This window comes from Procambarus clarkii, chromosome 45 (assembly GCF_040958095.1).
Source record: "Procambarus clarkii isolate CNS0578487 chromosome 45, FALCON_Pclarkii_2.0, whole genome shotgun sequence".
NCBI lineage: Eukaryota > Metazoa > Arthropoda > Malacostraca > Decapoda > Cambaridae > Procambarus > Procambarus clarkii.
Window position 1 is genome coordinate 6,794,620 of NC_091194.1, and position 11,205 is coordinate 6,805,824.

The 11,205-nt window shown below is 44.4% G+C and overlaps 1 protein-coding gene across 1 annotated transcript; it reads right to left on the reverse strand.

Annotated features, from left to right (window-relative positions):
- Window positions 1–4,599: 4,599 nt before the first annotated feature.
- LOC123769829 (perlwapin) lies at window positions 4,600–10,890 on the reverse strand. Its single transcript, XM_045761156.2, has 5 exons — window positions 10,614–10,890; window positions 8,708–8,757; window positions 7,512–7,664; window positions 6,152–6,313; window positions 4,600–5,416 (listed from the first exon to the last, which is right to left on the reverse strand). The coding sequence occupies exons 1-5, from the start codon at window positions 10,647–10,649 to the stop codon at window positions 5,275–5,277; spliced, it is 543 nt and encodes a 180-aa protein (XP_045617112.1). The 5' UTR covers window positions 10,650–10,890; the 3' UTR covers window positions 4,600–5,274.
- Between the last annotated feature and the right edge of the window lie 315 nt (window positions 10,891–11,205).

The window sequence follows — 11,205 nt, forward strand, 5'->3', positions numbered from 1 at the left end:
GTGGTAAAACACTCGCCTGGTGCTTTGCAAGGGACTTTCCCTGGGTTCATATCTTGGCCTGGGAGGATTGACTAGGCACCAATTCTTAACTGTAGCCTCTGTTCACCCAACAGTGAATGGGTACCTGGTTGTTAAATAATTTAACGGGTCATATTCCAGGGAAAATTAATCTCAAGGACCTGCCCAAAATGCAATGCGTGCCAGTGGGTTTACAAGAATGTAAACCCTTGTATGTATTAATAAAATAAAATAAAATGAATCTTTCATAAAGTATAATAACAAACATTAATTTCTGAAATGAAATTATATAACCCACAATATATTATATATTGTGGGTTTATGTATACAGTAATTAGACCTAGGTTAGGTTAGGTAAAGTACAGTATTTAGGTTATGCTGATTTTGGGAGTGTTTACACTACAGGTTGAAAGTGAACAAAGCACATTTCAAGTCATAGTCTTTAACATGGCTATGTGGGCTGTAAGGCCATGTCTTAGACCACTTAACCATGACATGCTCAAAAGCATTGCAACCTGGGAATCTACTATATCCTCTAGAGTTCTTGAGGCTTCCAGTGTAGCCAAGTCAAGGTTTCATACATTGCCCCCCCCCCCCTTCCCCTGTGCACTCTGGCTGGGTACACGAGTTCTACCTTCCTCTTCTCAAATGCACAAACAAATCACATTAACGTGATTTGTTATTTCGTTATCAATGAAAAAAATCAGTAGGAGCCATGAGGAAGATTCGAACCTGCACACTGGGTACTCCCAAGCACAGCCTTAGACCACTTTACAACATGCAGGTTCGAATCCTACTGATTTTCTCATTGATATAACACGTTAATGTGATTTGTCTGTGCACTCAGCCTTTTTTTTTTTTTTAGATATATACAAGAACATTGTTTTGATGAGGGGGCTATAGTTAATGAGATGGTTGCTGCTGTTCTGAATTTGTGGTTTAATTTGTCAGGTTTAAGTATAGAACCAGGTTTCACATTCATCCCTTTTCTTACTTTGATTTGATATATATAAATAACTGGGAGAAAATCTGTTTACATACATATGCAGTGGGAATGGCATTATATATCTCAGTACAGTACATTGGATGCCAGTTCCGGAGACTCAGTTGCACATGGAACTAAAAGAAATTGTACTAAATGAAACTTGACCTCTGTGAAGTGTCACACGAAAGTTCAACAACACTATTTTCTTGCAATTAAATACTTTTACATTTTTTATAATTATATCAATTGAACCCCTAATTCACTTGTTATGGACATCAGGAAGAGGAAAATAATCTCTAAACCTGTTTATTCAAACTTACCTGATATTCGACTAATGTTCTGCTGATGCTGCTATCTTGAATGAACAGTACGTTAATGAACATCACGTTAATGAACATCACGTTAATGAACAGCACGTTAATATTGATGAACACGTCTTGGGGGGGGGGGGGGGATAGACCGCTGGAGGGAAGGAAGGAAGGAAGGAACTATCAGGAGAAAGCGCCAAGCCATTACGACTATATAGCACTGGAAAGAGGTCGGGATTCGGGATGAGACGGGGGAAAGTGGAGTGGTGCCCAACCACTTAGACGGTCGGGGATTGAACGCCGACCTGCATGAAGCTCTACCGTCCACCCCTAAGTGGTTGGGACCGCTGGAGGGAGTGAACGTAGCCTGCGGGCGGGTTGCCCGCTAGTGTGAGCCTTATCCTGTTAGGTCCCTGAGCGGCCGCTGACTCGCTCTGCCTTTCCAGAGGTGATGTCTGTGTGTCCCGAGCCTCTCGTGGCTTCTGTGCCTCGTGGCACAGCTCTCAACTACTGTGGCACCGCCGCCGCCTGTGTCTGTGCTGCTGGATCTAAACCATGGGAGGTTAACCGTGTTTTTTGAGGACGAGGTGACGTCTCCAGTAGCCGGGATGAGGAGTGATGGTGGAACAGATGGTATGTGAGCCTAATTTTATACCCTGGGGGCCACGGGCTGGTTCCTTACCACACACATACACCATCAATTCTCTCCACACACACGCATACACCATCAATCCTCACCACACACCATCAATCCTCTCCACATACACCATCAATCCTCTCCACATACACCATCAATCCTCTCCACATACACCATCAATCCTCTCCACATACACCATCAATCCTCTCCACATACACCATCAATCCTCACCACACACGCATACACCATCAATCCTCACCACACACAGCTAAATACTACAGTATAACTCCATTCTCACTAATATTAATATCAACGATACAAAGTCAAACTTTCCCGCTAAAAAGACACAAATCTACTATTTCGTATTATTATTATTTTTGCTTAAGGAAACATAATGATATTTCACATTACTTCGGTTAGCGAGTACGGGCGGTTTGTGCTGTGTACTGTGGCTCAGGCCAGCACCATGTTGGTGGCCGTTGTCAGTTTGGTGATCGTTATTCAGAAACCTTTTGAGGACGACGTCTTGTGGCTGCTGTGTGACAGCTTTGCCATGGATACGAAACTGTTCTTCACGGCCCATATATTTACTTTCCTCTTCGGCCATTCGCGCTTTGGCCTACGGATCATCTTGGTTTTTGTTGCTATTTTCCACATCGTACTTTTCTTCCTTTTCCGGAATATAAAAAACTACTTTTTCCGACACGAATGTTTTGGGTAAATCATAACTATTCGGGCGATGATGTTGGTGGACCTTTGTGTTCTCGTAGCTGTCAGCTCAACCTGGATCATGTTTACGTTCTGGAACACAGAGGATATGCTTCCATATATCAAAGAAGCGTGGCTCAAGCAATAAAGCCTCTACCTCTAAAGGAGAGATATAAACCGGATTATAAATGAAATCCAGCTTAAATTTTCCTGTTGCGGCCACAGTTACGGATATGCGGACTGGTAGGAGGAGCTGAACGACATGCAACACGTCCCATACTCGTGCTGCAGCACCGACACGCTCATTCCCTGCCCCATCAATGCCCTGGCCTCATACCAGCTTCTGGGCACGTATGCTCAGGACCACTCCGAGGTAATTAGTATGATAGCGGAAGTTCTCAATTCCGACAAGCAGTGTCCCAACGCCGTTATTGACTATGTTACTCTCATACGAAATAAATATTACCGCCTGGTCTTTATTATACTGCTCCAGGCTTATTTTATTGGGAACTTGGCGCTGTCGAGCATTCATAACTCTACCAAGACTAGAGACACTCTTGCTGTGGTGCCAGCTAAAGCTTTTTACTTCAACTGGACCCAAGACCGCTATAGGGTGCAAAAGGCTTAGCAGCACTCCAGCAGAGTACCTACCCTCAAGTCCTTCTTCTGACTCGTTTCTTGCCGGGTCGGTGTTCGATTCCCGTTGGTCCAGTCGGTTTGGCTCCGTTCCTTCCCAGCTCTTCATATCAAGTTAAAGTGTCGTTTAGTCTTACTGGCAACGCTTGGCTCTCCTTTCGTTTCCTGATAATTACTTTGCCTTTCTAGCGGGTGCTTGAGGACAGCGCAGGGCTTTGTGGGACGGCCTTTGAGGTCACCTGGAGGAGTGGGTGTTGTCCTTCGTACTATTGATTTGTGTTGCGAAGGGCAACCTGATTAACATTGTTTTGTGTGTGCGTGTGTACTCGCCTATTTGTGCCTGTAGGATCGAACATTACCTCCTGTGTGTGTACTTCTGTGTGTGTACTCACCTAGTTGAGCTTGCGGGGGTTGACCTTTGGCTCTTTGGTGCCTCCTCTCAACCGTCAATCAACTGGTGTACAATTCCTGAGCCTACTGTGTGTGTGTGTGTGTGTGTAAGGTAATTATCAGTAGAAAATGGTAGGACAGTAAGACTATGTGGCTCCTGGATGGGATATTCGGACAAGGAGCTGGGATATAAGGACAAGGAGCTGGGATATAAGGACAAAAAGCTGCTATATAAGGACAAGGAGCTAGGATATAAGGACAAGGAGCTGGGATATAAGGACAAGGAGTTGGGATATAAGGACAAGGAGCTGGGATAGGACAGAGTGAAGGAACAGTCCAAGTTCCTTCTACATACTTAGGTGCAAGGAGATCCTTGTACTTATGTATATAGATTTTTAGAACCAGCCTGTATAATATTAATTTATATATGATAAGACAATACATTTGTGTTATTATGTATTACTTAAAATGCAGAAAACTGCATTTATCTGTTTTTGAATGAATGTTGTTGTTGTTGTTTTAGATGTAGCTACTCAGACCGAAATGTTCATGTAGCACGGGCTATGGCGAGCCCGTAATTTTGAATGCAGATAACTTTAGTATTTATTAATTTGTCTTGGAGGAGGGGGGGATCAGGTGTAGCTTGGTGGGTCAGATGTGGCTTGTGTAGTGGCAGGTGTAGAACTGGGGTCAGATGTAGCATGGAGGATTAGTTGTAGCTTGGAGAGTCAGGTATAACTGGGGGGGGGGGCGGTGAGGTTTAGCTTGGGGGATGAGGTTTAGCTTGGAGGAACATAATGTTCACCTCGAAATTGTGTGTGGGAGCCCGTAGAGTACATACACCACTCACGATCATATCTGTGGTAACAATCCCATACTCTTCATTCACCACAACCTCAATATTAAAACTCCAAAAATAATTGCAGAAAATACAATCTTTTATTAATATATTTGTCAGAAAGTAATACTGCCTATTACAAGGAACTAATAAGATGACTATATTAAGAAAATCGCCCTAACTCTATTTCTAAATATATCTCCCACCTTCAGGTGACAGAGTATAGCAACAATGGAAAGCTTTCTGGCTATTATGTAGTAAAGATTCATAATTAAGCTGAAAATTAAATGAGATATAACTGTTTCATATATTGTGCGCACAAGATATGACGCTACTCAAATGTTTTAATGCCTGCGCCAACTCCATAGTCTCCTGAGACTGATGGATGCCTACTACTATATCCTTCATTTTCGCTAGGTTAGGGGGGCTGGGTAGGTTGAGTTAGGTTAGGTTAGGCTGGGTTGGGTTAGGTTAGGCTGGGTTGGGTTAGGTTAGGCTGGGTTAGGTTAGGGTGGCTGGTGATGGCTCAACAAGCAGTGATGACGTAGGCAGGTTACACATTTCTCCGGTCTCACAGCCTACTCTTCACGTCAGAAGCAGCAAAGTCATATTAATACTTGTTTTTGTTGCAATAATAACCCTTAACCACTTGCTCTGTAAGACTCAAATTGTTTATGACCATGTTTATTAAAAAGTCATTTTACCGCGCACACTCAAGTCCCCCCCTCCCCCCGTCACGGCCAAACTCTCCAGCTTACATACATTCCCTGCCGCAGCCCGCCACTAGACAGCAACGTCGACCTCTCCCTGACTTCTGGCACTGGCGGTGGGAATCACACTGGTTCCTAAACACAAAACAGAACCTCCCGAACGAGTTTGGGTTCGGGCATCCATACCTGTGGATAGAAGTCTCCATAAGAAACATATATAAGAAAACATTCATGAAAAAAATGTAATTTACTACGTTTCGGTCCGTCCTATAGGCCCTCATCTAGTCCGGAATTTACAAGGGATCATATGCTTTACCTATCCACCTACACCCAACCTGCTCACTGGCCATATACCGACTTCCTTTTCCTGTGTGTCATTACGGGCTATTCATGTCGGTGTTAGTACTCAAATTGTATGACTGCTGGGATATACCCAATCACAGTCGAGTAGGCCTCTGAAGTCATTCCCTACAGAGCTGGTACTGGCCGCTCACGAGGCAGGTTCAGTATCTCACGAGACCAGAGTTACGTAGGACCTCGGCTGGCCATATATATACCTTGTTGCCTTTTCCCAATAAACTGCTGAAGTGAACTATTGTGTATTCTCTACAACCAAGCAAGCACCATACATCTAAAAGGTAACGAATACTGGTGGCAGCGGTGGGATTAAAAAATCCACCACCTCTTGGGAGGCTTAATCTTCATCAATAAGTGTGTTTACAGATTCACTATAGCCCGTGCTACATGGCAATTGGGTTACCAGTAGCTGAATCTAAAACAACAATAACCTATATGGTGATTACTGGTTATTCATGCCCGTGCCACCTCTTGGGTGGCTTAATCTTCACCAATCACTGTGTGTGTCAGTCACGACTTGACAAGCGTGTAGGACGGAGCGAAACGTTGCATATAGTCACTTACGGCTGTATGGGGGTGGTATCAGCGTCGACACAGTGTCTGCCACAGGCGGGCTCCAGACAGCACAAGCCTGGACGACCGTTCCTGCTGCACTGGTCGTCGTTGTTACACTGGTGCAGGAAAACGAAGCAATTGATCCTCGGGTCAGGGGGAGGGCACTTGGGCCTGGGGAAAGGGTTGGTGTTGAATTAGAGACCTCGGTGAACGATTTGATACATATCTATATCCTTTATTACCAAGTTCTAAAATACAGCAAGAAAATCTAACTGTTAGATAGTTTAGAATGGCGATGATTGTTTACACTATGTGCAAGATTTGTTTATACAATTAATTGTAATTTCACTCAAGAGCATAAGGATTAACAACTGCAGAAGGTTTTTTTTCCGTACGGGGCAGCTCTTAATTGGCCCATACGAGGCAGCTCCTATTGGTCATTGTGAGGCAGGTTATAGTTATATCCTCCCAAACACACGTATGTCTAACCTACGGTTGAAACAATCCCATGTCTCTTAAGTTGCCCGGTAATCTGTTCCATATGTCAACAACCCTAAGAAAAAGAGGTTCAAGCACCCGCTCTGCTTCAGTAATTTCTTCATCGCTATATTATGCTATTGTGATTTCCACGTGCATCGACAACCCTTGTTTACAAACAAGTATTTATCCACAATTTTTTTTAAACTAAATATATCCACTTAAGACTAAACATGATCGTTCTTACCAATAATTCTATCGGATTGAGGACCACCTTGTAGCATTTCAGAGCTCGTAAAATGTCTATAAATACAGACTTAAGTCGCCATGATGGGGGGGGGGGTAAGAGGTAAACAGATGTCTTAAAGGGTCCTGTGAGAGCATTATATATCCAGGTCCTTGTGTGCATGAGTGCCAGTCCGGTACAAATTGATGTTCATTCGTTTTAAAATGAAAGATATCATGGCTGGTAATACAAACTCGGAGGTTTTCATGGCAAGATCAATATTGGATCCATGTTGCAAAGGAAAGTTTCGAAGCTTAAAGTTGTATTGAGTGAAAAATTTAAAGAAATTCCACAAATCACAACCGATCTCTTAACTAAAAAAGGTATTAAGAAAAGTTTACAATAACGGGGCTGAAAATTAGACACGCACTTGACACATCTGAAAATATACGAAGTGACCACGTTTCGGTCCGTCTTGGACACTTGTCAAGTCGTGATAATGTTCCAGGACGGACCAAAACGTCTTCACACCTTGGTCAGTGCCCAGGACGGACCAAAACGTCTTCACGCCTTGGTCAGTGCCCAGGACGGACCAACACGTCACCACTCCCTGCCTCTCCAGGTGTGTGGGTTGGGTGTGTAACTAAGTAAAGCTGGAGAACTCACGATTGCTGTTGTTGGTATCTCTCCATACAGGTGTTGCCACAGGCCACCTGACAACAGTACCTGTTGGGGCCGCACTGGACATCTCCAGTACACTGCTCGTCGCAGAAGTACCCATTAGAGTCTTGGGGAGGACATGGTGACAAGGCCTGGTTCCTGGAGAGCAAATGTGAAAACATTATTCAGTGCAAAAATGAACTACAACAAATTCCCATCTTCCTCCGAGACTTGTATCAGAGTGGATACATAACAAAGGTAACACAAGTCTTCGACATTGGCATATCTCAGAGGCTGGTTGGGAGAAAAGTGGCCAAAGTGACAGGTGTATGCGGCCCCTTTGCGTCAACCCGAGAACTCTACATCCGCTAAATAGTAAACATTTCCACACATTTAATACAAGCTGTTGAGTGATTAACCCTTAGACTGCGGATCACGTTCATGACCGGAAAACTTCACATAGGACCATAGAGTTGTAAGCGTTGTAAGCACCTCACATTGGGGCTACTAACAATTAAGCTGACTGAGGCGTGCTTGATGCTTCCAACCTGTCGCTTGGAAGCAGAGTGCCCATTGGGCATGACTGTTGAGTCCCTCACAGCTCACAAGCAGTGTAACACAGTCTCTGCCTCTCGCTCACCTGGTCTCCAGCTCCTGGACCTGGTGCTTCTGCTAACAAGATACTCATTGATTATTTGATATTCGTGATTATCCAACTCGTTCTCGCAAATTCGTATAGTCAATATTGACTTATTAAATAAGTGCATTGGTGACATACTAAACATAATAGATACCCTTAAAAAGCTTCATAGAAAACACCGACCTTACCTAACCTTGTTAGTATGTTAAGATAAGCATCTTATTGCTTCGCAATTATAATTGTTACTTAACCTATTATAGGTATAGGTTAAGTAATAATTGTAATTACGAAGCAATAAGATGCTTATCTTTTAACATACTAACAAGGTTAGGTAAGGTCGGTGATTATCCTATTGTTAGTAATGTCACGATGGTCTTCCAGAATGAACTTGACGAAATAGTAGATAATCCAGGAAAGGGAAGAGGCAATAATATGTCGAGAGTGATACGTGTGGTGCAGGTGTGGAGTACCAGTGGTCTAAGGTGGGATCAGTCAGGTGTGTGGTGCAGGTGTGGAGCACCAGTGGTGGTGTGAGTGCGAGCAAGATAAACCAGGTACTCACGGAGGGACGGGGATGAAAGGAGGAGAGACTGCTCCTGCCACAGCCACAACCTGTCAGACAAAACAGAAAGATAAGACATGATATAGTTATCCTGGTGGATAACCAGGATAACCTAGCCTGCCCTCAGACCTAATCCATTACCATGAGACACCACACCTCCCCCCCCCCCCTCCAGCCATCTGGATACCTATCCAGATATTTGTGAAGGTCTGAGTGCATATCACGGTTCAGTAATAGTCTGTATGTAAACTGCCAAATGAACCTTTGCCGTAAACATTGTTCTCAAGTTATAACTTTCATGTAATAGAAACCGGTGCATTAAAATATAAAAATGTGTATGCTGAAAACATTTTCTTTGAAGAATTTTGTTTTCTGTAAACAGAATTAGCGGGCACACTGAAATAGTTTTTGAATTCTACGGTTCACATTATCGTCAATAATGCACCGTATTAACGTACCTAAACGTAGTGAAACCTAACCTAACCTTGGATAGAGAGTAGATAATAGCACACATTATGTAGTGGTTCCCACTCCACTCCCTTGAGGGGGATTTCCTCCCTGAGGATATTCACCCTATCGTTGACAGCTGGATTGGTTATCTTAACATGTCTTTCCCGCCCCCATCTTTCCCTCCAAACAGTCGGTGGGACTGAAGCATGAGGCAGCATAGTAACCCGGCCATGAGGCAGCATAGTCACCCATGAGGCAGCATAGTAACCCATGAGGCAACATAGTCACCCATGAAGGACAGTAGTGAGACATGTGTGTCACACGGCACCGTGACCTTCCTCAACATCACCCTCACACCTCGTGGCCAAGGTGTAGCAAACGTCATTATTACGACGCTTTGTTTTGTGTTAATACGTCGCATTTTTAACGCATTGGGCGAGTACTTTAAAAACTGGATTTTTATCAAAGTTGATGTTATTTCTATAAATAAAATTGGTCAGGTCGCACTCTATTGGTCCCGGGTTTGATTCCTGCGGCAAGACGAGGCCTTTAATTTCATCTGATGCCACTGTTCACCTAGCAGTAAATAGGTATTCGGGAGTTAGGTAACTGTTGTGGGTTGTCTTCTGTGGAAAGGTCAGGTGTTGGCCTAGGGGGACCTTACACCTGATGCCTCTGTTCACCTAGCAGTAATGGTAACCAACGTTACAAATACAACCTGCTATGAAAAGTAACGGCTCAGAAATATCTACGTTTTCTATGCCTTGGACTCGATAGGTTAGGTGGGTGGATTGGGTTCATACACTTCTGGTTAGGTTAGGAGGTTGGATTGTTGACGGAGTGGCAAGTTGCGAGGACTGGCTCCCTGATAACCTTCTTAGACACAATCAAACGGCATCAAATATAGATCGGATAGGCTTATGGGATTGGCTGAGTATTGACCAACAGAACTGTTGTGGTGATCAACAAGATCTTTAGACCTGGGAAGACCTATTGGTCCATACGAGGCAGCTCTTATTGGCCCATACGAGGCAGCTCCTATTGGTCCATACGAGGCAGCTCCTATTGGTCCATACGAGGCAGCTCCTATTGGTCCATACGAGGCAGCTCCTATTGGTCCACACGAGACAGCTCCTATTTATATCCATTCAAACCAAACATTCATATTGACGTCTAACCTACACTTGAAACAACCCAGTGACCCCACACGTCTATTATGTCACCCGTTAATATGCTCCACAAATCATCAACACTGTTTCCAACCCAGTATTTACCCAGGTCTTTCCTGAGCGTAAACTTACCCATTGTTCTGTCTTTCTTTTTCTGTATCGGTATATTTATAGAACCTTATTCATACTCCGACCTCCGCGGGAATCGAACCCGGCTGCTGTGGGCTAAGTTCTCTCGGCAGACCAGGTCCTCGGAGTCTTGGAGTGATAAAGCCAGAGTTACTTACCCAGCAGAATGCAGCAGAAAATATTAGGGGTGTCATCTTGATTTCACCAGGGACGGGACGGGACGGGATGGGACGGGACGGGACGGGAAGTAACGGTGCTGGAGGAGTGGTTCAGGGAAGCCGCCGGACGACCGGAAGACAATGGGGCCGAATCTTCCTTCTGTAAGAGCTGAGGAAGCGAGGTGTGACCACCACGGCGACTGTAAGCACACTGAGACGGAGGCAGCTGTGGTCCCCGAGGTTAACTCTGTCAGCCACAGTGACCCGTCATCAACCACAACACTCTGATGCGTCCTCAAGACACCTGTGCACTCATTTTATGGCGTGGTGGCTTATTGAGGTAGGTTAGTGTAGGAAGCTGTGAGGGGGGGGGAGGTTGTGAGGGGGGGATGGGGGGAGGAAAGGTAGTGAAGGTAGAACTGCGGTAATTCAAGGCGAGTGGTCATTAATGAAAGCTAATTTGTGGTCAGTGATGAGGGTGCTTGAGACCCTGGAGGTGTGTGTGTGTGTGTGTTTGTGTGTGTGTGTGTGTGTGTGTGTGTGTGTGTGTGTGTGTGTGTGTGTGTGTGTGTGTGTTTATATTTATTAACCG

Excerpts from the sequence above, each read along its gene's own strand:
- LOC123769829 (XM_045761156.2), bottom strand. The coding sequence starts at position 10,649 with ATGACACCCCTAATATTTTCTGCTGCATTCTGCTGG. Across the intron at positions 8,758-10,613 it reads TTTCTGCTGCATTCTGCTGG|GTTGTGGCTGTGGCAGGAGC; the intron begins GTAAGTAACTCT and ends TTTGTCTGACAG. Across the intron at positions 7,665-8,707 it reads CCTTTCATCCCCGTCCCTCC|GAACCAGGCCTTGTCACCAT; the intron begins GTGAGTACCTGG and ends TTTGCTCTCCAG.